This window comes from Chelmon rostratus, chromosome 15 (assembly GCF_017976325.1).
Source record: "Chelmon rostratus isolate fCheRos1 chromosome 15, fCheRos1.pri, whole genome shotgun sequence".
NCBI lineage: Eukaryota > Metazoa > Chordata > Actinopteri > Chaetodontiformes > Chaetodontidae > Chelmon > Chelmon rostratus.
Window position 1 is genome coordinate 98343 of NC_055672.1, and position 25266 is coordinate 123608.

The following is a 25266-nucleotide window of genomic DNA, read 5'->3' on the forward strand; positions in this document are numbered from 1 at the left end:
GTCAGGCAAGACACCAGGGCCTGATGGCTTGAGCAGCGAATTTTATCGTGAATTTCAAGATGTGCTTATAGACCCCTTCTTGGAAATGTTAGAACATTCCTTCATCACTGAAAGCCTCCCCAATTTGCTAAGAGAAGCCGATATCACCTTAATTTTAAAAAAAGGAAAGTCCCCTGAGGACTGCTCGGGATACAGGCCTATTGCTCTTCTGAATCAGGACATTAAAATATTATCCAAAATATTAGCATTACGTCTCCAGAAAGTTCTACCTTTTCTCATTAAAGAGGATCAAACAGGCTTTATCAAAGGTGGGAGTTCTAGTTACAATGTTAGGAGGCTTCTGCATATTATCAATATTTGTCAGACACAGGAAATAGATAGCACAGTCATTTCATTGGATGCAGAAAAGGCATTTGACCGTGTCGAATGGTCATATCTGTTTAACGTCTTAAAAAAATTTAATTTGGGAGACAATTTTATCAAATGGGTCAAATTATTATATAAAAATCCCATGGCCGCAGTCATCACCAATGGCTATAGATCTGACAATTTCCCACTTCATCGCTCAACACGTCAGGGCTGCCCTCTCAGCCCTGCTCTTTTCGCTCTTGCTATAGAGCCTCTCGCTGAAGCCATAAGGCAAGATCCTGAAATAATTGGCTTGAATGTAGGTGGGATCCAGCATAAAATTTCTCTTTATGCGGATGACGTTTTGCTTTACGTGCTGCAACCTGAAACCTCTGTTTTGCGTCTTGTTGATGTAATCACTCTGTTTGGAAGCTTTTCAGGTTATAAAATTAATTTCTCAAAGTCTTTGGCTATGCCAATGGGAAACCTTAGGGACAGAACTAACACTCTACCGTCATTTCCATTTAAATGGTCCCTTACAGGTTTTGTTTATCTTGGCATTACTATTACACCTTTGTTTCATGAAATGTTTAAAGCGAATTTTAACCCCCTCCTAGACTCCATAAAGAAGGACCTGAACAGATGGGCTCCACTCCCCTTGTCACTGCTTGGTAGAGTTTCTATCATTAAAATGAATATTTTACCAAGATTGTTATATCCCCTACAGATGATCCCACTACTCTTATCAGGCAAGGTACTGAAGCTGCTTAACGGCTGGCTGAGTGACTTCATTTGGAATAAGAGAAAGCCAAGGCTAAAAGTAACAAAATTACAACTCCCTAGTTCGAAGGGTGGCCTAGATCTTCCCAACATCAGATGGTATCAACTAGCATCACATCTAAGATTTATAGCAGAATGGGTCAAGGAGGATCCTACTACTGTTTTGCTGAGCCTAGAAAAGTCACAGACCTCAGGCTCCCTGTTAGGCCTTTTGGCCTTCAAGGACTTAAAGTCAGCCAGGAGCCATTGCAAGAACAACCCTATAATATCTAACACATTGAAAGCATGGTTTATTACACAAAAGCTTGAAGGAAGATCTGGACTAACATCTCCACTGACTCCAATTCAGGGCAATCCTAACTTCCTACCAGGCATGGTGGATGGCGGATATAGCACTTGGGCAACCCGAGGGATAAAGAGGATGTGTGATTTATTTCAGGGAGCATCCATGCTATCATTTGCACAACTTCGAGAAAAGTATAATCTCCCCAGACATGATTTTTTCAAATACCTGCAGATTTGTGATTTCATAAGTAGGAGAACTACTATTAATACTGATGCTACTACATCTGCAGTTGAACAATTACTCCTCCTTGGCCCAGCTAAAAAATGCATTACTCGCTTTTATAATGTCTTAAGCCAGACTGATGTGATAAATGTACAAGATGTTATGCAGACATGGCAGCATGAACTTAATATAAATATTCATGGGGATAAATGGACTAAGATATGGACTCAAACAAAGAAAATTTCAGTGTGTAACCGTGCCAGATTGTTGCAATTTAAGATCGTCCACCGTTTACAAATCTCTCCTAACAAAAGACATAAAATGAACTCTAAACTCTCACCTGCATGTTTAAAATGTAAAATCTCAGTTGGAACCTATACTCACTGTATTTGGTCCTGTCCTAAAATTCAAACATATTGGATGGATGTTTTGCAAGACCTGGAAAATATATTTGGTGTTGTGTTACACATGGACCCTCTTTCTTTGATCCTAGGTTACCCCAGTCAAGATTCTATTGTGGGTGTTGACTCCACAAGACTGTATAATATCCTTACATATGCAGCAAGGAAGAACATCTTTCTGTCTTGGATAAGTGACAAACCCCCCACTACATCAAACTGGCATAAGATAATTATGGAATGTTTTCCCCTTGAGTACCTGACCTGCTTGCTTCACTCGTCAGAAGGACAGTTTATGAATATTTGGACTCCATATCTTCGCTTTTCTAACTCCACAGTGGCTTCAGTACTATCAAGCGCTGTCCTTGGCTAGCCTTTGGCTCCTTTCCTGCATATTATTACAGTCTGACAATTTGAAACTTCTAGAATTGTGATCCGGGGTATATTATTATTTATGTATTCATTTTATTTCATTTATTTGACTATTTTATCTGTCTAGTCCTTTTTTCTCACAGGGTAAGCCTTTTCATTGTTCTGGTCAGATGTGAGAAGTACATGTGTACAGGCTGTCTAGACCAATGTTGTACTGAGCGCTGTTGATGTTGTATTATTGTTGTTATGTTAATATGTAAAAAAAAAAACCTCAATAAACATATTTGAGAAAAAAAAAAACAATGACTTCAGGCCTGTGGCTCTAACCTCCACAGTCATGAAGTGTTTCGAGAGGATGAAGGTGACTCTGCTCAGGAGGTAAGTAGATACACACTTGGACTCCTTTCATTTTGCCTATAAGCAGGGTCGAGGCACTGATGATGCTATGAATAGCGTCACTCATCTGGTCAGCAAACACCTGGAGGACCCCAGAGCTTATAGCTCATGTTTTGTTCATTGATTTCAGCTCAGCGTTCAACACCATGCAGCCGCACCTGCTTATGGGAAAACTGAAGGAGCTGAATGTGAATTCTTACATCCTGAGGTGGTATCGGGTCAATAGCGCCCTCTAGGAACCAAGATTGATAAGCACAGGCGCCCCACAGGGCTGTGTCAGTGTCAGTCGTCAGTGTAACAAGTTCTCTGACGACACAACTATCGTCAGCTTGCTGCATGCTGACGGCAGCCCACTGGACTATTTCTCAGAAACAGAGGAATTTGTCCAGTGGTGTGACCAAAATCATCTTGTGCTGAATGTGGGAAAGACAGAGGAGATGATATTTGACCCGAAGTCCGTCGGGGACCACAGGCTAGTCGTCATTAATAACCAACACATCAGTCAGGTGGGTTCATGCAGGTGTCTGGGGGTCCACATTGACAACACACTCAGCTGGAAGGTACATGTTGGAAGCCTCTCCTCCAAACTCCAACAGCGTCTCTACTTTCTACGCAGACTGAGGGTCTGTGGAGTGGAGCAGAGGATCGTGTTGCTCTTCTACCGGACTGCACTGGAAAGTATCATCAGATACGGCATCGCGCCCCGGTACGGCAGCCTGACCGTGCAGTCGAGGTCACAGATTGCCAGTCTGAAGATTACAGGGGTCAGGAATCATCCTCCCCTCCAGCTGCTTTATGAGCAGTCCGTCACCAGACTGGCACAGAAAATTGTGTCTGACCCGACTCACATTTTACACCACGAGGTCCAGCTCCTACCTTCTGGCAGGAGACTCAGGGTCCCCAGAACCAGACTGAACCACTACAAGAACTCATTCCTGCCAACATCCATCAGACTGCTGAACAACCCACAGGACCTCTGCAATAAGACACACGGTGCAATAAATTCCTATCTGTACAAAATAATCTGTTTATATCTCTCTTGTATACAGGGTGGATATATATACATATGTTTGTATATTTATATATACATGTGTGTATTTATATTTTTTTAATATACTTTTGTTTATATACATATATATATTTACTTCTGTGAAGTATGTCACTGCTGTACTTTCTTGTTTGGTTCTCTCTTTTCTGTTTACACCTGTAAACTGCAGCAGTCCAGGAAAATATGATCTTAACTTATCTTAATACAGTGACATGACTCTGGTTCTGTGATTTTAATGTGTGCAGTTATAGCCAGTGACCAGCAGGGGGAGCTCCTTGTTATGTTTTATATTGAGTGTTTTTCTTCTGATAACACAGCGGCTGCTTTCATCTTCCTGATGATCATTATTATCTGTTTGTACAATCAGACTTTAAAAGAACACAAACTGATACTTTAATTCTAGTTCAGTGAAAGTATCAGCATCAAAATGTACTTCAAGTATTGAAAATAAAAGTACTCATTATGCAGCGTGGTCCTCTATCAGGCCCAAAAAATCCATTTTGCAAAGGCCTCCTGAACATTCACACTGACTTTAACAAATCTGATGAAGGAGGACAAATGGAGGAACTCTGAGTGCTCAGTTATTGAAATGCTGCAGGCTTTGTGGATCATTATTATTTCTGCATTAACGTGTTAGTTGTACTTGTATTTGTTTCATATAGTTCTGAATAGTTTAGAATATAACATCATATTCTACGCAATTATCACATTTTATATAAAACTCAAAGTAACTGCAGCTCTGACAAATGTAGTACAGTCGAAGTATAATAAAAACATTCAAATAAAATGGAACGTCTGTATCTGCTCTATGTGGAAAGTGTCCTGAGAAACTTCGGTTGTGATTTGGTGCTATAGAAAAAAATGTGAATTTCTATTGTTGTAGGTGTTTTTTATGATTTATTATTATTATAATTTTTATTATTTACATTCTTGCATGTCATCCTTTTCATTCACGTTTACACAACTGAGCACAAATGTCACTGAATTCAGTTTGTTTCTGGAGATAAAAAATAAATAAAGTTGTTTTCTCATCCAACATATCAAACTTTAAAACCCTGTGAGACTGTAACTGATCAAAGAAAGAAAAACTAAAATACTGAAGATTTAAAAAAGGTTTAATGAGTTGATTAGTGTGTGTGTGTGTGTGTGTGTCCTGCTACACATACACATACAGCAGTATGATCACATACCAATAATCAATAATCAGTCAGCAGTCCCTTCAGACAGCACCGTGATTAGCTGTGTCTACTGTTGTTTCTGTCTTCACTATATGAACTGCAGCAGTTTGAAGGCCGCTATGTTCGCTATGTGAAACACTCGATCTGCCCCGCCCCTCCCCCGCCCCCACCCCCCGGCCCCCCAAAACAAACATCCACACATGGAGCTGAACGGGCATGACGGAGGGAGGGCGGAGCGGGGGTCATCAGCAGGAAGAGCGGCGTGAGAAGCTATAAAAGTCTGGCAGAGGTTTGACTGAGAGACAGACAGTTTGTGACTGAAGTCTGACCCAGGATCAGTCACCTCAAACAGTGTCTCAGGTGATTTCAGGGGCTCAGACCAGATATTCGCTTCAGCCCAGGTATTTGTTTCCGTTTGACCAGGTGTGTCTCTGGGTGTCGTCATGCCTTGGCGGCTGACCTCTCAGCTGGAGTGTCTGTCTTCGTCTCCGTCACAGCGTCAGTGTGAGCGGACGTCCTTCTCCTTCTACTGTGCCGTGCGCGAGCAGCTACCGGTCTGGATGCTGGAGGACATGCGCAGTATGGAGGTCTTCTGCTGGGAGGACGGACGACCACGAGCCTTCCTGCAGTCTGAGGCGCTGCTGTATGCGCTCGTACACGACCACCAGGCTTACGCACGCTACCTGCTCAACAGGTACTCCGTGAGCGCGCTCAGAGCACCGCGCTGCGACTTCTGCTGCTGCCGCAGCAGCGGCTCACCGCACCTTTCCTTGGCGGTGCGCTACAACCGCGTGTCGATCCTGGGCATGATCGTGGAGGCTCTGAAAGACTGCGACACGCAGAGTGGGCGGCGGGACTACCTGGACAGCCGTGGCGGCTGCTCACATGTGGCGGATGCAGGAAAGACAGCGGTGCAGCTGGCGGTGGAGCTGTCACGACCCGACTGCCTGCTGCTGCTGCTGGTTCATGGCGCGCAGCCTGATGGTCTCGAGGCTGCGCTGCAGCGACTTGTCACCTCCGACGTGACAGAGCGACGCCACGCGCAGCGCTGCCTCGACTTCCTGTTGCTCTTTCTGCCCAAACCGCCAGCAGTGCATCGCCTGCAGGACGAACCGCAGCGCTGGCAAAGCCTTCTGGGAAATGAAGTGTTCAGCTGGCTTTGTGGTCTGGCCCCGCCCCCTCTCCTGCTGCAGGCCCTCAGGTGTTTGGCCCGGTCCGGCCCGGATCAGATCACAGCTCTGCCAGACTTCTTGCAACTGCACAGCTGGCAGTGACATCATCTGTCACCATGGTAATGCCATAAACACCTCAAGACTGCTGTGATTGGACGTGTGCTGATGATGTAAATAAAATGTAAATAAGACTAAAAACAGACCTGATCAGTGATCAATGCTGAGTCAGGTAAAAACCACGTATCACCAGACAGATTAATGTTCATTTCTCAAAACAGGGCTTAGGACCCTGCAGAGGACTGAAAGAGCAGCTGTTAGAAAACATGCAAGTCAGCAAGGATACAAGGTTTTCATATGGAGCCGGTGTGAATGAAGATGAATGAATTTAATTCAGTTCAGTTTTATTGTGTGAGACCTGAAGAGATGAAATGATCTGAAGACGATTTCAGACTTTTTCACAGAGCTCAGTCACTTCTGTTACTGTCACATAAAACACAACATCTGACCTGAAAGGTAAAACTAGTGAAACAGTTTACGTGTTGGAGGATGCATCATTCTGTAAATATGATGTATGAACTTGATTCTACCTCGCTGTCCTGATTTCACTGAGTCGTATTTTTACAAACTGATCACAGGAAAGAAATAAATATAGATTTCTTCATTTTAAGTAAGCTGTGACACCTCTGGTTCAGCTTCGAGTCTGCCTGGACACCTTCCTGGTTTGTTGTCATTTTTCCATTGTATCGCATGAAGGCATAAAATACTGTAAATTATACTATAATCAGAATAATTATCATAACCTAAGTATGTGAATAAAGGATCACATGACACAGACTTGAGACTCAGAGGTTTAATCTGTTAACTGAACATCTTGAAGGTGTTTCTTCTGCTCTTTTTGCTGTCTGACAGTTTCTGTGTGAACTCTGGTTGACTGGTTTAGTTTAAGCTGAATCTCATGAACGCAGAGAATCACTAAAGACACAAACAAGGTGATCAAAATAAATTCTGACAGCTGACTGTGATGAGACGCAACAGGAAACGCCACCGATTAAACAGCTGTTTCAGCAGCCAAGCTCAGGACCCAGGTTTCATTTCATCCATCATATCCTTCATATTGATTGGACAGCCCGGGTCACAGAACACAGGACAGGAACAGAACATCTTATGTTGTTAACAAAACTGATCCCAGTAGATCCTCTCTGTGTTTTAAGCATGAAATGACAGCTGGAACATACAAAAGTCTTACTTAAAGTCACCACCAGTCTTCTGTCTGTACAAAGTTTGTGTTTCACTCAGTTGTCCTGACGCCAGTTCAGTTCATAACTGTGGAGTCACAGAACTGATCTACAAATAGTTTTGTGCTTTACCGTCTAATCTGTAACTCACATTTCACTGGATGTAATAAGCCTTGTTGTCACAGCGGTCACTCGCAGTACTTCAACTAAAGAATCACTTTCCTCATAGACCTCCAGCTACAAACAGACTCATCTATAAGGTAGATCAGCGCAGGGAGGCGAAACTCAGGCCGTGAAATTCCTCAAAGCACTGCTGCGTTGCTCTGAGCAGCCATTAATTAATCAATATTAATCAATAAATGAAGGGCTGAATGTTTAAGACAAATTAACCCAAAGCTATAAAAGTGAGGACATGCTACTACTAGATACTTATGATGCATGCAGTTGATTCAGATAGTTGGTTTTAGCAATAAAAGGTGTGTGTATGACAATATATATGTACTATATATGAATATGACAGTATATGTACACAATAGCATGTATATAATAATAATAGAAATATGACAGCCAGCAGTCAAGCAGGCCCACTGCAGTAGGCACAACCACGGCCCGTGTGAACCCGTGAAACGAGAAACCACAAAAGCCTCCATTCTGGATCAGCTGGACGGTCTTTAGGGACTTATTGGGGCAGCCTGATAATTAGAAACAAATGTTTGTACTAGTTTCCCGCATTGTTTTGAGACAGGAATGTTACGTACGTGGAAAAAGGCTGTCCTTGAAATTGGTTTTATGTGGTAGTTAAAGGACAAACTGTATCCTGATGACTCCAAAAGTCCTTACAGTGGTGCTGGAGGCCAGCGCAATGCCATCCGTAGTTGCAATCTGATCAGATAGTGAGTTTCCTAAAGTGTCCTAAGGTAGCCTAAAGGTGTTTAGGCCCAAGTTTAGTATCAGAAAGTTGTTGCTCATCCAGGTCTTTATGTCCGTAAGACATGAAGCTTGGAGTTTAATCAACTGATTACGTTCTTCTGGCTTTATTGATAAATATAAGTGGGTATCATCTGCATTACAATGAAAAATTACAGACCGTTTCCTGATCATTTTGCCTAAAGGAAGCACATGCAGGGTGAACAGAATCGGTCCATGCACAGAACCCTGCAGAACTCCATGACTAACGTGCATGGAGGAAACATCATTAACATAAATCGATCTGAAAAGTAGGACTTAAAGCAGCTTAGGGCAAATTAAGTGTTCCAGTCTGTGTAGGATGTGATGGTCAGTTGTGTTGAATGCAGCACAAAGATTAGATTAAGAAGAAGATTAAGACGAACACAGAAACTGAACACCCTGCTGTGACATCCACACAATAATCAATAATCACTGGTAGTGATCAATAAGCTGATGCTTTATTAAGTTAATGAATTAAGTCACACAAGAGGTGAGTTTACACTCATTTTTACTGGTCAGAACATCCAACCAATCAGCTGACAGCAGGATGACATCCCAATGGAGTCCCACCTGCTCAGGTTTCCATGACAACTTTTAAAGATGAAGAAGAAGAAGATTCACTCTTAAAGATGAGAGGACTATTAATTGAAGATTAGGACCATTCCACACTTTTTTAATATAAATCCAGTTCAGACCTGAGACCTGAACCTCACATCAGGTCTGGAGTCCACTACCATCATCAAGGTCCATCAGAGTCCACCACAGTCCAGGTTTTGTTTTAAATCTTATTTCATTAGAATCATTTCTGAGCTAAACTTGCTTCAACAACAAACATTTACATTTTTACATGTTTTCTTGAATCAGTCTCAGTGGGTTGGTGGTCCTGCCTGTTGCCATGGTAACTGACAGACAAGTGCCAAACATTGCCTCGGGAGAACCAGCAACTAGAATCAGAGAACCGTCAGTCAACACACAGCCCATTGAGTCTGTTGGTCCGGTACAGTCTGGTCCACGTTAGAGGAGCAGAGTCAGTGCTGAAAACCAGTTTAACCAGTTTCTGGTTTTGGTGGAGTCAATGACTCAATCCTTTCCAAAAAAAATGAAGAAAATGAACAATAAAAAAAGAAGCTACAGTTGATCAAAGAGATAAAACCAAATAAAACCATCAGCAGGTTGGAGTCCCCCGTACATTATATTCCACTTCACTAATAAAAATAAATCATTACGTTCTACATTCATTAAATTAACTAGAGTGAAATTTCATAATTAGCTTGAATCTCACTTTCGTAAACAAACTAAAACTAAAACAAATCAGACTGAACACCGGTTGATAGAGAACCAGTTAGAACTGGTTGGGATTGAGCCATGAGAACCAGATTAAACTGTAGTACGCATGTTCCTCTGCAGTGATGGAGAGTTTAGGTTGAGAAATAGAACCAGACCAAACAAGGCAAAAGTAAATGTAATTTTAATTGAACCAAACTGAGAGAGAATTATCCATTTTGAACCAGTTACCACTAGCTAGAACCAGTATGATCCACTGGACATCAGTATGAGTCAGTGTAAACCACCATGAGCCCCTCTAAACCAGTATGAGCCGGTCTAAACTGGTATGAGCTCCCTCATCTAAACCAAAATGTTCCTCTGCAGTAAAATGTCCCTTTAATGGCCTCATGTGGAACCAGACTGAACTTCACTGGCATGCAAAAAAAAAATCTTAACCAGTCTGAGCGAGCAACCACAGCACTCTAAACTGGTAAAAAACATTTTTTCAAACTGGTTAGAACCAATGGGTCGCTCCAACTGAAAGAGAATGAACTAAACTTGACAAAAAAATAGCAAATTTAGAACCCATGAAAGCCAGTTTGAACCAGTCAGGCTAAAGTGAATGAAACTGGAATGAAAAGCTGATGAAGAGCTCATCTGCACCAGTTGGAACCAGTTAGAACCTGTAAGAGCCAGTGTGACCCAACCTGACCTAAACCGATTTTGCAGATTTAGAACCAGTTTGGTTCAGTCGGAACGAGGCCCTCTGTAGTCCGCTGTCCCTTCAGAGATTAAAGTGCTTCCTCTTAACATAAAAAAGTCACATTTCATTTCATTTCCCAGCAGGAAACTGGGCTTCCTGTGAGACACAATCTTCATCAGAACTGTCCTCTAAACATTAAAGTGATGTCACCTGCCTGCTTAGTGTTGGTCCTGCAGTGACATCACACAGCCCAGGTTCTGTTCCTGTCTGTACATTGCATTTGACATTTGTAAACAGGAAGGGGTGTTACTGGACACTGTGACATCACAGTGAATCATTCAGGTGAATCCAGATCAGACAGACCAACACCAAACTGTGGTGACATCACAGGGATGTCACGGGTCAGATGAGCTCCCATTCGTCCTCAACATCATCCCCGCTGAGGGAGGGGCCTGAGGGGACAGGCCTACAGGGAGTCTGTAGGAGGAGCTTTGTCAGGCGACGGGACAATCCACCAATAAGAGTCACTGCCCACAACTCGTCCTCTGGAGTCACTGAAGAAAGAAAGAGAGACACACTTGAGTAACAGTAAAGCTTCAATCCTGATCCCTGAATGATACGAACTCAGTAACATTCTCACACTAAGAACAAACAGGTACAAAATAATACACACCTCATGTGACGGAGGAGAACGAGACACACCTGAGAGACCCGAGTTTCAGTCCTGTTAGCTGAACTGTGTTATTTTAGTTCTCTTTAGTTATTGAGAATAAATGTTTATAGTGACACACATACATACACAGACACACTGCACACAGGTGAGGGTGGGGAAAATGACATCCACCATCTGGACAATTAGAACTGGCGTCCCCCAGGGACGTGTGCCCCCTTTCATACAGATGGGAGGCTGCACAGCTGGTCCTCTGGTACAGTCAGAACAGCCTAGAGCTGACCATGGTCCAAACGGTGAAGATGACCGTGAACTTCAAGAAAAGCCCCCATCGCCATCAACAACACTGTGTCTGCTGTGGAGACCTTCAGGTTTCTGGGATCCACTATGTCTCAGGACCTGAAGTTGGTGACCTCAAAACAGAGGCCCAGCAGAGGATGTTGCTCCGTCAGTCATCAAGTCTGGTCTCTGTTCATCCATCACTGTCTGCTTTGGATCAGCCCCCCGTTCAGGACTAATCCACCTGCAGAGTCAGACCCATCACACCCTGGACACAACCTGTTCCACCCTTTCCCCTCTGGGAGGTGCTACAGAGCCCTGTACACTGAAACAACCAGATACAGGACCAGTTTGTGTCCACAGGCCATCAGTCTGAATCAGTCATACAGTGTCAGAAACCCTCTGCCACCAAACATGTACCAGTCATCACGGTATACACCATCATATCCACTCCATCCATTATCTATACACCGCTGAATCCTTTGCAGGGTCACGGGGGGGCTGGAGCCTATCCCAGCCGTCTCGAGGGCGAAGGCAGGGTTAGGGTTAGGGTCATCAGGAGGTCATTGGTGACTCTGATGAGAGCTGTCTCTGTGCTGTGGGAGGGATGAAAACCGGATTGGAATTTTTCATACAGACTGTTTGATTTAAGGTGGTTGTGAAGTTGGATGGATACAATTCTTTCTTTTTGGAGATGAAGGGGAGATTGGAGATGGGTCTGTAGTTTGAGATTCAGGATCCAGAGTGGGTTTTTTGAGGAGGGGCTTGATGACAGCTGTTTTGAGGCTGGCCGGAACGTGGCCGGTTTGAAGAGAGAGATTAATTATGTTGTGCGTTGTGGTTTGGTGGTGGTGGTGGTGGTGGTGGTGGGGGGGTCCTGAAGGTGACTGCATAATGGTCTGAAATGCCGATGTCCTGGACGTGAAGGTCTGAGATGTGGATGGAATCTGTGATGACCAGGTCCAGTGTGTGGCCCTTAGTGTGGGTGGGTCCAACAACAGATTGGTGGAGGTTGAGGCAGTCCAGAACCTGTTTAAATTCAGCAGCCAGTTGGCAGGAGAGTGAGTCCATGGAATGTTGAAGTCCCCCAAAGCCATAGGTTGCTATACCCAGGGGGACAGGCCTCATTGAGGACAGAGTAGACCTCAGGCTGCTGCCAGGTCTCTGTAAGACAGAGAATGTAGATTCCCTTGTCTGTGATGTGGTCGTTGATGAGTCCAGCTTTGTTTGTGAGTGACTGAACATTCAGTAATTCCAGTGTGGAATGGCCTGCGGGTTCAGTCCATTAAGGGGGCACAGGACGCTGTGATCCCCTCCGGGTTGTCTGTCCATCCGACCATACGCTCCTGTCTTTCGCGACTGGAGTAGCGGTGTTCCAATGACGCCATTGTTGTGCAACGGTGCGACCAGCCAACCAGAGGGGTGTGATGGATCGGTGACAGTTACCATGATCACCGTGTTTGGACAAAACAAACCGGCGACCCGATCCTCTGTGGTTGTAGCGGGGTCGGTGAGGTGGTTGGAGTGGACCAGAAGGAGTGCTGATGTGATGGGAGCTCCGAAGCGGCGCAGAGATGACGGTGGAGTAGCCTGGAATGTCGGTGTTAGCCATTAGCCAGGATCCCGACGAGCGACGATGGATGGCAGCCGCACGGCCGAGGATGGTCCAGAGCCTCCACAGAGATGGCAGCCCACTTGCAGACATCCGTTCAAGGGCAGATGAGAGAGGTCGATATAACAGCAAGCACTAAGGTCAGTCTAGCAGCTAGCACCGTGTTAGCGCCGCCGTCCCAGCTAAAGGGGCACCAGGCTTGCTAGTCACCATACAAACGATTCCTGGGGGTTTGTGCGATACCAGAGACACAATCCGGGGAAAAATTAGGAACCCAGAGTTAGCTGAAGCGACAACCTAGCTGTGGAGGTTGGAATTTGAGGGGTTTGTGTTTAAAGTGTTCCTCACATGGCGAGCCTATGGTGAAAGGGTTACATATGGGTTCACAATTGTTTAACGATGATGTTTGACCTTTGTTCAGCGTTGTTCCGTTTTTTGCTGGATCTCTAGTTCTTATCGGTACATTGAGAGCAACAAATCCCTTTTATGCATAAATATATTTGGTCAGGAAAGCTGATTCTGATCATGTGACTGAAAAGGGAGAGGCACACCAAAGAAACACCTGAGACAACCCAACAGACAAAACAACTCATCTGATTCCAAGGCAATGTTTTTTAAAAACTGTCAGTTACTGGAATAAAGTTATTTATACTACATGCCAATGAACCTAAGACAACTCACCTTCAGTCCTGACACCTGGTCAGCTGAATGACCTGCTGTTACTGAGTATAGTGCTTAGTGGCTTATATTGGTTGCCAAGCTTTTAGAGGGCAGGGTTTATCTATTTTGGCCTATCATAGAACAGATGTCAGAGAAAGAAGTAGCAATATCATGCAGGTGAATAATAAAAGCAGCTTTTCGTTCAGACAGGAGCTGACGAGGTTAATCTCTGAAGGGTTCTGGTTTCTGTTTCTTAAATGAACTGAAGCAACATGATCTTTTTTCTTTTTACACTTATGTATCTTGACTTTACAGTAGCCGTTGGGTTTTGCACCAAAAGTCCTTGTAAGTGAAAACCTGATTCTGATCCTGAGGTATCACCCAGCCAGTAGCATGCTAATAAAACACATTAGCATGTCACATTTGTTACTCAACACCTGATTAAATTACTGAATCACAACACATCATGTTTGTGATTCAGTTCTTAAATCTACTCAAAATTAACACACTTGTAAACACACATGCAAACAATCTGACACACACACACACACACACACACATACACACACACACACACACACACACACACACACACTGCTGGGGCTGTGGAAGCTCTGAGAAGGACTGAAAGAGAGCTGTCAGGAGAGCTGGTTCTGTCCTGGACTGGCCTCTGGACACCACTGAGGATGTAGGTGAGAGGAGGATGTTAGCCCTCCCACCCCCTGCATGACACAGTGGGGGCCCTCAGCAGCTCCTTCAGTAACAGACTGCTGCATCCACCCTGTAAGAAGGAACGCTGCCACAGATCCTTCATCCATCAGCTGTCAGAGTTCAACTCCAGCGTAGCTTCATGCAGCATATTCAGACTGCGATTACACTAATGTGTGAGTTTTCTAGTCTGTTGTTATTCCTCCCCCTTTTGCTGCTGCCTGTAACACTTGAATTTCCACTCTAAATTTATATCTTTGTTGTAAAAGATTGTGGACTGTGTATCTAGATTTTAACACATTATCACTCCGAGAAAAAGTCTCACCAGTGTAAACCCAGTCTTACCAGTTAACCAGTTAGCATTTCCGGGGATCTTCTTCCAGTAATCCCCTGCAGGGTTTCTGTCAGAGACGCCGTAACGTCGAGCCAGGTCTCCATTTACACACCGAACCCAAACTGTCCGGGAGCTAAGGACCAGCTGACTGACAGCTAAACCTAAAATACACAAAGTCAAATAAGACCACAGATTAAAGTGCAGTATACAGAGCAAACATGAGACCACGAACAGCAGTAAACATGTACTGGTGAATCTGCTGCACAGCTCATCAGTTCCAAAGACCAAAGCTGTCAGATCACACAGAGAGACAAGTATGTACCTGGTACCAGCTCCCAGTCCGTCCCCACAGGCATCTCATCACTGAGTCCAGTCCTGACAAAGACACTTCCTCTGTTGTCCAACGCCCAGAGGAGATGATCGTTCGGACTTGTCTGAATACTGACCAGCTGCACTCCTATTGGCTACAGGGACACGATGCCACAGTTACCTAGACGGGTGACACAAACACTGTGCACGGGTAGATCTATGTGGTTCCGGTGTGTGTGAGTGTGTGTTACCTGCACAGGTGGTTCTATGTGGATCCAAGCTGGGAGCATCATGCTTGGGTTCAGAGGTTGGGTTCCAACTCTGAAGTAAACAACTCCTCGACTGTCCACGGCCCAGACATTCTGACTGCCGCAGCTCACACTGACCAGACGAACACTTCCTTTAACACACAGGTGACACTTTAGCTGAACACACCTGTACATACATTTATATCTTTAGATAACGTGAAATCTTACAACCCGATGGACAACTGTAACATACTTTAGGGCCCCTAGAGCTTCCTCAAAAATCAATGAAACCTCCATATGGACTACTAGTAACCCATCAAAGACCAGCTGAAGAATCACAAGAACCCCTTCCAATGACACGCTCTCCAGAAACCCCACAATATCATCACGACACGCATGAACCACCTTAAAAATTAAAGAATGCCCCCCAGGGACAACTGCAGCCCATTTAAGGGCCCCCTGAACTGCTTCAATAACCCTAAAACATCTTCAGGACCCATAAAGGACCACCTCAAGGATCAATGGAACCTCTTCATAGACTAACCAATGGTCCTCAAAGATCCCTTTACCTGCCTCTGGGACTGTTAACACATGAAGGACCCAGAACAAACTCATGCTTCAATGGAACATTTCCACAGACCACTAGAACCCCCCTAAATACCCCTAGAGCTGCCTCAAGAACTCCATAACCTCCTAAAGTTCTTCTAAAGTAAGGTAAAGACCAAGGGAACCCCTTAAGGATCCTTGAATTCCCTCAAGGACCCCTATAGCATGCTCAGGACCTGTGGAACCACTTAAAACTCCAATGGACCTCTTCATGGATGAGTGACCCTTACAGCATCTTCAAGGACCTTTGGAGCCTACTCTATCTTTTACATTTCCATCATTATGTACAGTTCATAAATTAACAGCCAATTCAAATAATGATAGTTATCATTATTATCATCGTCATTACTAATAAACTTTATTAATACAGCACCCTTCATAACAAAGTTACAACATGCTTTACATGGTTGAACCAGGATTAGGCCAAAGAACTTTCAGGACTGAACATGTCACAGATTCAGCCTCGGATCCTCAGGCAGGGAGATCCAGATCTGAGGGGTGCTGGTGTTTTAATAATGTCCACAATTTGGGGTTATTGGTGCCATATTTCAATATGTCAGATAAGTGAAAGTCAACACAATTGTATAAATATCATGTGTTAATCTAACTTAGCGCACTGTAGAGCGAACACCTCCTGAGAGGCAGCTGGGGACCAGGACATCAGTTTCGACTCTGGATTGGATGACCCCATAACAAACTTTCCTGCTGCAACTTGTCCCTCAGGTGCAGACCACATGAAACAAAGTCTCGGTAAGGCTGATCAAAGTCGCTAACTGCAGTTTAAATATGTGTCTCAGAATCAGAGTTCTAGATGAAGTTTAAAATGTGCAAAATCCAGCAAAAACTGAAGATAAAAATGGAATTAAGACAGTAACAAATAAGGCCAAGCTGAGAGAGAAACCAGATCACAGTCCATTTCTGGATTTACTGGTGGTCTGTAGTTCTGCTAACTGTTAATAAAGTTATTACTGTCATTATTGTTTGATGTTGATCAGGTCACATGCAGTGCTGTCAAACCAAAAACTTTGTTTATGATTACACGTCAGTCCAGGCGAAATGTAAGCAGGATCAAGTAACCATATCGTGTTTCAGAACTGATACCAGGTCAGTCTGTTTAAGGGAAACAGTCTCATACTTCAGATCTGACTGAGACTGTCCTATTGACCTTTGGTCTCTGAAGACCTCACCAGCGTTCTGCTGCAGCTGTCCGTCATCTCTTACTCTGGATTTGTTTTCAATCAACTGGGAAAGCAAAGTTTACTAAATATTAATGCAACAGACAAAAATCACCAACAGCAAAAAGCAAAGTGCCAGAATCAACATTTACCAAAAACAATTCTCGTTTTCATTTGCCAGAAAGTGTGTCGAGACATACTGAACATTTAGCAGAAGTCAGACTCAGAGGTATCAGTGCATCATTTATCAGTAAGTGATGAGCAGTTTCAGAGGAGCAAAGCAAAGACACACTCACTGTTTTTTAAAGACTTTGTTTTGAATGAATGTGGGTGACTGCAGGCCTGTTTGCACTGACTGAGTGTTCTGGTGCCCTGAGCACAGTCTGCAGGTAGCTGACACTCAGCAGGAACATAATAATAAATCATCATCATGTTGTGACAGCTGTAGAGTCACATGATCACTTACAAACCTGTAACAGGTGATGAATAGATTTTATTACACAGTGGAAGGGTTTAAAATACTAAGAAGCGGCAAGCAGATAGACAGACAGACAGACAGACAGACAGACAGGCAGGCAGGCAGACAGACAGACAGACAGACAGACAGACAGACAGACAGGCAGGCAGGCAGGCAGGCAGGCAGGCAGTCATATGGTCTCTGATAGTGAGAAGGGCAACTGAACTAAAAACAGATCTGACACTTCAGTCAGGTTACAGGCTGCATGTACACACACACACACACACACACACACACACACACACACACACATTGACCTCTGAATTACACAACTGTTACACAACCTCCACCTGTCATCGTGATGGAGAAACACAGCTGAGTGTGTGTGTGTGTGTGTGTGTGTGTGTGCGTCATACTGTTACCTGACCCCCTCCCCTGTGAAGACACCAGACTCAACAACGTCTTTACGAAGTAAACGACAGCAAAGAGCAGCTTCATATCTTCTCTTGTGAATTTCGAACATTTTCAACAGATTTTTCTTTCTTAGTCACTAACAAGCCACTTTATTAGGTACACCTGGCTGGTACTGGGCTGGACCCCCTTTGGCCTTCAGAACTGCATTAATTCTTAAAACTGGAAACATTCCTCAGAGGTTTTGGTCCATATTGGCATGATAGCATCAGATTTGTGAATCTCCTCTTCCACCACATTCCAGAGGTGCTCTATTGGATTGAGATCTTGTGATTGTGGAAGCAATCTGATCACAGAGAACTCGTTATGATGTTTAAGAAACCACTTTGATATGATAATATCAAATACAATACGTTTCAGTCTGGTTTCCGTTCTGCACACAGCACAGAAACAGCCCTGGTCAGAGTCACCAATGACCTGCTAATGGCAGCTGATTCAGGCTCACCATCTCTTCTCATCTTCCTCGACCTGTCTGCTGCATTCGATACCATCGATCACCACATCCTTCCCAACAGGTTACAATACACCACTGGGCTCTGTGACACTGCCCTGGCTTGGCTCATTTCCTACCTGTCCGAAAGAACTGAGTACGTTTCCTTGGGTGGCTCAAGGTCCAGGACTCATACCGTCACCTGTGGGGTCCCCCAAGGATCAGTGCTCGGCCCCATACTGTACCTGCTCCCCCTTGGCCAAGTCGTCAGTCGCTTTGGAATATCATTCCACTGCTATGCTGATGACACTCAGCTTTATATAAAAATGGACTCTGATCCCTCAGGATCATTGTCACCATCCCCATCATCACTGCCTGTCTGGAGGAGATAAAGGCGTGGATGACACACAACTTCCTACAGCTCAACAGCTCCAACATTGAAGTACTGTTAGTCGGCACCCCTCATCAAACCAGAACATCTCCCGTAACCAGCACTGCTTTCTCTGGCCAGGACATCAAATTATCATCTATAGTCACCAACTTGGGTGTTAGATTCGCCCTTCATCTGACCTTTAAGGCTCACATCAAACACCTCTCCAAGACTGCTTATACCACCTCAGAAATATAGCGAAACTCTGTCCCACTCTAACTCCCCCCTTTGTCTCCTCCAGACTGGACTACCGCTACTACTACTAACGCACTTCTCATCGGGATCCCCAGCAGAAGCCTTCAAAGGCTGCAGTTCATAACGAACAGTGCTGATAAGAGTGCAGAAAAAACAAACATCTCCCCCATCCTCCGCAAACTTCACTGCCTCCCCGTCTCCACAAGGATTGATTACAAAGTCTCTCTCCTCACTTTCCATTGTATTCATGGCAATGCCCCCTCATATTTGACAGAGCTCCTCACCCCATACACCTCAGCACGATCCCTCCGCTCCTCCAACACCTACCGACTCCTCCTCCCCAGGACCTCTAACACCTACCGACTCCTCCTCCCCAGGATCAAGACCTGCACAATGGGGGACAGGGCTTTCTGTTCCACTGCTCCATGCCTGTGGCACCCTCCCTGACAACCTGAGGGCTCCACAGACTGTTGATAGTTTTAAAAAGGGACTGAAAACCTCTTTTTAGGAGACATTTTAATCTTTGAAATGTGTCTTTTGCTGTTGTGTTTTTACTCGTTTTTTATGAATGGTTCAAGCCCACCCTACATCCAGGACCAAGTCAAACATACACTCGGCTACTCCCACACTATGAAGGGGGCCCAGCTACCACTCAACAAAATCCAGACAGTCTGCTCTGGTTCCACAGTGATGGAACGAGTTTCCTATCGACATCAGGACAGCAGACACTCACCTGTTCAGACTGAAAACACACCTGTTCAGGCCGCACCTTGGCCCATGAAAAAACTCTGTTTCTTATTGTTTTTAGATGCAGCACTCGAAGCAGTTAAGTGCATTTGATGAAATTGATGCAGATGTACGATTCTTGCAATTGCATCCACGTGGTTGAATGCACTTATAAAACACTTTGGATTAAAGTGTCAGATAATTAAATGTAATATATTACTCCACCCAGTGTCCATCTGTATGAAAAAGGTATATACCGAGCTGACTGAGGTCCAGGGGGGTCCAGTGCAGCCCGGCGGGACAAGAAGGAGACAGTGTACGAATGCTGACTCGTCCATGAGTGTCCAAACCCCACAGAGCATCACGGCAGGCAGACAGGTGAATCAGCTCCACCTGAGGACGCAGGTAAAACGTAGTAGAACAGAAGCAGAATACACAGAATCCATTAGAGTGAACAGACACCAGAGGATGACAGGTGATTCTACCTCAGGCGGGAGAGGGACAGAAGAGGGTCGGAGCTCTCCATCCTGATCCCAAACACAGAACAGATCCTTCCTGCTTTGAGCCAACCACAGGAACGTGCCTGAGACACAGGTGACACACATAGATGGACTATGATTAGTATGTTTTACGAGTGTGCTTCGGGTTACATATGAAAGACAGGTGGTGATTCGGCTGTCCAGAGGTCTGAGGACTAATTGTTCAGGTCTGGGAACAAGTTGCTGAGGACGGAGGATTAGTTGTTCAAGTCTGATGTCTAGTTGTTGAGGTTGGGGAACTAGCTGTTGAGGTCTGGATGTGTGTAGTGTACAGGTCTCACACCTTCTCTGTGAGGCACAGCTGAAGAAGTGATGAAGGTCCACCTTGTGGCTGAGACAGTTCCTCTTGGAACGACATTCTGCCAGAAAGTTCCTACAGCAACCAAACACAAACAGCATCTGATAAACTAAAAACTATACTCTCAAGGCTATTCTGCTGCCTTATTGTAAGGTACTGCAGCACATTGTACTCTACTGAACTCTACGGACCCACGAGACTGCCACGGGCAAGGTGCAGCTGGTTCTTTCCCGAGGCGACCCAGACTCCGCTGGTGTTGGCACTAACCAGGCTCGGCTGACACTGTGAGTACTGGGACAGAAAGGCCACGACCCGCTCCACTGGTGCCCTGGTGACTGTGGCAACACTCTGGGTGGCCTGCAGCAGCGTCTGGAACAGACTGCCCTGATCGAAGACCACGTAGTCTGAAATACTGATCTGATAGAGAAACAGACAGACAGACAGACTGTTGAGCTGCACACTGAGATGTAACCAGGACAAACTTTAAATATCAAACACAAAGAGTTTCTGTCTACCTGCCACCAGTGGTCATCATCACCCTGTGGTCTGGATGAACAGATACCAGTTCTAAACCACAGGCTGCCACTGGCATCCAGTGCCCATGCTGTACCACCATCTCCCAGTGCAACACACATCAACTCCAGACCCTGAGCCTCACTGTGACACACACACACACATATACACACGTACACATATATAGTAACACAATCAGAAAAAGGATTTATGAAACACTGATCGATAAATCATTTCCTCTCAGCTCATTTTAAAATAGCTCAAAAATAAAAGTCCCATTGATTGTAATAGTACAAGATAACAAAGCTCATTATGGATGAGAGTATTCACAGGCAAAGCTCATTATGGATGAGAGTATTCACAGGCAAAGCTCATTATGCTAAAAACCATCAAGTGTGAACAAACAATTCTACCATGGACATTTTTTTCAGTAAGGGAAGTGAAATGCAACTAGCTGTTGCACTTTACGCCCTCTAGCTCACTGCAGTACTACAGTAGGATTACAGCAGTAGTAGAAGTATATTGGCATATTTCCAGCCCTGCCTCTCGCTGCAGCTGTTTAGTCCTTTTCTGTAGAATAAAGCTCTGTGTTCGCTCAGAGCCACAAGAGTCCAGAAAGATTAGAGTAGGATTACAGTAGTAGTAGTACCTGATGGTATTGTACTTCCAAGCCTCTCCCTCGCTGAAGTACTACAGTAGGATGGCAGCATTAGAAGTACCTCATGGTGTTGTACTTCCAGCCCTCTCCCTCGCTGTAGTACTACAGTAACATTAAAGTAGTATTACAGTAGTAGTAGCAGTACCTGACAGTGTCATACTTCCAGCCCTCTCCCTCGCTGCAGTAGCTGTTCAGTCCTTCTCTGTAGAATAAAGCTTTGTGTTCACTCAGAGCCCAGACCACGCCTTCTCTCACACACACCTGGCTGAAAACACAGGGAGAGTCCACCTTCACCGAGCGAGCACAGGGGCGGTCCACACTCAGACCTGATGGACACAGAGACAATGTTTGTTATAAAAACAGCACACAAGAAGTCCTTTATCACCTCCAACTCCTCCTGGAAGATCCCATTCTGGCCTGATGGGGCTCTGGTCTGCCCCAGAGTCTCCTCCTCCACAGGGACGAGGATAGGAAGGACCTGAACAGATGCTGAACCACCTCTGCTAAGTCAACAAGAAGGAGCAGTGTTTCTCCTCTGAGCCCCTCACTCCGTCTCTAAGGTCCAGACACCCTGCAGAGGAAGCTCATCTTTAACACGGAGGCTGAAGTAAATCCCTTTATCATTGCAATGGTCGGCTTCCTGTAGCCTACACTTCTTCTATTGCTGGTCTAATATGATATAATATGATTTTTATGCAGGCAACAGGTCGCCTGTAAACACAAGTGAACTGGATAGTAAAGAATAACGTCTGTCATTAAGCCAAAGCATTTTCAGTTACTTTATTTGAAAACCTATTGATTTTTAATATCAGTGGTGGTAAATCACCTACTGATTTGTGCCTGACTAGCCTCACAATGGTGAAATTACTAAATGACACACAAGAGGGCAGCGTTGAGCTGAGGAGTACACGTGAGGTGAGGGTTCACTTGAGCACTGGACCAATCCCAATGTCCACATGCATGGACTTTCCTGGTAAGTCCAAAATGGCAAAAGGAACGTTTCACTGCCAAACTGTCAGGTCCACGAGGGCTCTCTCACAGAAATTTTGAGCCCTTCGTAGACACTTTCCATACGTCTGTGTTTCTGCTGCCTAAGGGAATAGCCCACAGTCCATAACCCTTAAAAAAACTATTTACATATTTGTTACTGTGATACTCCAGATGGTGGCACTGTTGAATATCTGATTAATTTCAATATTCTTTATGCAAAGCGATGGACTATGTTAGTATCTGTGTGCCATCATGAGATGACGCTCCTCCAGTCTCTGTCCAGGGGACAGACTGACTCTACATTCAAGAGCAGGCTTAAAACTTTCCTTTTCGATACAGCTTAAAGTTAGGGCTGGCTCAGGCTTGTCATGGACCAGCCCTGAGCTATGCTGCTATAGAGTTAGACTCTCCTCCTCTTCCTCTTCATCTGTACACATGTCCATTAATGCATGTTACTAACTGGGCGTCTTTCTCAGAGTCTTTGTCCTTTCTCGTCTCGCAGGTGGATCCTGGCTGCGCCTGGATTCTGACACATGGTCGCACCTACTGCTGTGGTCCTGCTTTACACCCACTGCAGCTTTTATTATTTCATGATATTATTATTGATCATACTTCGATGACTACATAATTATTGTTATTATGTACATATACTATCATATATACATATATTAGCATACTCATACCATATACATGTACTGTCATATTCCATTTTGTTATGTTATATTTCTATTATTACTGTAGCTGTTACTATCAACGGGTCGGCCGCCCACCTACAGCCTGGTTCTGCTTGAGCTTTCTGCCTGTTAAAAGGACTTTTTTCCTCCCTGCCTATGTCAAGTGCTTGCTAATGGGGGAATTACTGGAATTGTTGGGTCTCTTTACATTAAAGAGCGTAGTCTAGACCTTCCCTGCATGGAAAGTGTCATGAGACAACTTTTGTTTTGATTTTTGATTGGATAATACATCTTTGGTGCTTTGATGGCACACAGATATATACAAATGATATGTATATGACATATATGTCAACAGATATATAGTAATCCAAAAGTACTGCAGAGGCATCTTCAACCATCTCATTTGCTCAATTTAATCAACAATCTATTAAATGTTAGCTAAAAACAAATACCTGTATCAATGAAGTTGCAGCATAATATTTTCATGACCTTAAAATAAGAGCGGCACTAGGCAAACTTAAAGGGGCAAACTATAGCAGTCTGATGGCAGTAAACCAATTTTATAATCCCTGTTCCTCCTCGTGGATGGCTAAAGCACTGTAGCTGCTTTCCACATACCATCCATCATCCCCCAGCCGGACTGTTCAAAGGGCCCTCACTTGACAGAGACTCGACTGTGTGTGAAAGAACGGACACACTTAAATCAACCAGAGAATGACTTGGACCAAATAGTAACAATCCAGATTATTACTCCAACATCAACAAGGTGGTTGAAAAGGTTCAAACCATTCCAGTATCCATTCTGGTGCATTATGTCCACAAGAGGGAAAACTAATAAAACAAGAGACATACCATTCAGACATAAACGTCCTTTAAATGACAAACATACCCACACATGACAAAATGAACAATTAAAATAATGTCCTCTGTGTGGCGATGAATTACGCGCTCGTTTCAGCTTGACCTACATTTAATTTTCAAAGAGTTTCAGGTTGGTGTCAGCATCAACACATTGTGGAAGATTTCCCAGACAAACAGGAGGAATTCCAGTCAAATATTCTCTGATTATGATCCTAATTACTGATGTTTCTGTGTCCACTACAGGTGTTTCTGCCGCTGACAGCTCAGATTGTTGTTCTAAGAGTCTGACGATATGACGGACAGGATCCCACTGAGATACACGTTTGAGAAAGTCAGATCTTTCTTGTCAAACAGGAAGCAGCTTCTTGGCTCGTGTTTCGCTGCTCCAACAATCATCACTAACTCTGGATTGGTATAAATAAACTCTGAATTCAACCAATCAGGAGAGGAGTGAGAAAGAGGGTGACAGAGTGTAGAGCTGGATTATTTTCACATTAACTCTGGAATTATTTTCAGCCCTGACTGCCCCTGTGTTTTTAATATGTTAGACTTTAACAGATTTTCCCTGTAAATAGAGTCAAGGTAATTAATAATTTTTACAATTCAATTGCCAGATTTGTTTTACAATTTGAAAATAAATTTGAATGTAGAATATTTGTTGACAGCCCTAATATATATGAATAATTACCTGTCTGCAGGTAGAGGTCTCCGTTGGTCTTGATGATCCAGGCAGAGTCGTCACTCAAAGCCACGAATCCCGTTTGCTCCACAGCTTTGTACCAGTGACGCTTCCCTTTAACTGATACTTTAGCACAAGCAAATGCAGTCATGCTCTTCTGCTCCACCTTCCACAGCAGATTACCTGATGGAGTTAGCTACAGTTAGCATTTAGCTAATGCTACATACACCTGTACGCCGGACTATCAGCTGCCTACTTTAACATAAGAAAAACCAAATGTTTTAAATGGAAACTCAGCTAAGCTGCAAATAAACAGAAATAAAGCAGACGCTTTGACATTATTAACTGCAGGTGGCGCTGTACAAACCATTGTTTACAACTAATGAAGAGAG

At 44.2% G+C, this 25266-nt stretch overlaps 2 protein-coding genes across 2 annotated transcripts in view; one reads left to right on the top strand and one right to left on the bottom strand.

Moving 5' to 3' along the window:
- The first annotated feature begins 5313 nt into the window (after positions 1–5313).
- ankrd9 (ankyrin repeat domain 9) lies at positions 5314–7018 on the top strand. The gene has a single exon (XM_041954246.1). It carries the CDS (start codon positions 5472–5474, stop codon positions 6300–6302), a length of 831 nt encoding a protein of 276 aa, XP_041810180.1. The 5' UTR covers positions 5314–5471; the 3' UTR covers positions 6303–7018.
- Positions 7019–8571: 1553 nt separating this feature from the next.
- The window catches only part of tecpr2 (tectonin beta-propeller repeat containing 2), a 31205-nt gene continuing 14510 nt past the window's right edge, over positions 8572–25266 (bottom strand). Inside the window, exons 17-27 of the mRNA XM_041954222.1 lie at positions 24884–25057; positions 21816–21996; positions 21015–21156; positions 20691–20916; positions 20485–20574; positions 20148–20245; positions 19920–20055; positions 15176–15324; positions 14938–15079; positions 14627–14776; positions 8572–10906 (exon numbers count right to left, since the gene is read on the bottom strand). Of these exons, the coding sequence (XP_041810156.1) occupies positions 10755–10906; positions 14627–14776; positions 14938–15079; positions 15176–15324; positions 19920–20055; positions 20148–20245; positions 20485–20574; positions 20691–20916; positions 21015–21156; positions 21816–21996; positions 24884–25057 (1640 nt within the window). The 3' untranslated portion in view covers positions 8572–10754. The remainder of the gene's footprint in view (positions 10907–14626; positions 14777–14937; positions 15080–15175; positions 15325–19919; positions 20056–20147; positions 20246–20484; positions 20575–20690; positions 20917–21014; positions 21157–21815; positions 21997–24883; positions 25058–25266) is intronic.

What these genes read in the sequence shown, in the direction of transcription:
- ankrd9 (XM_041954246.1), top strand. Translation starts at nt 5,472, where the DNA reads ATGCCTTGGCGGCTGACCTCTCAGCTGGAGTGTCTGTCTTCGTCTCCG.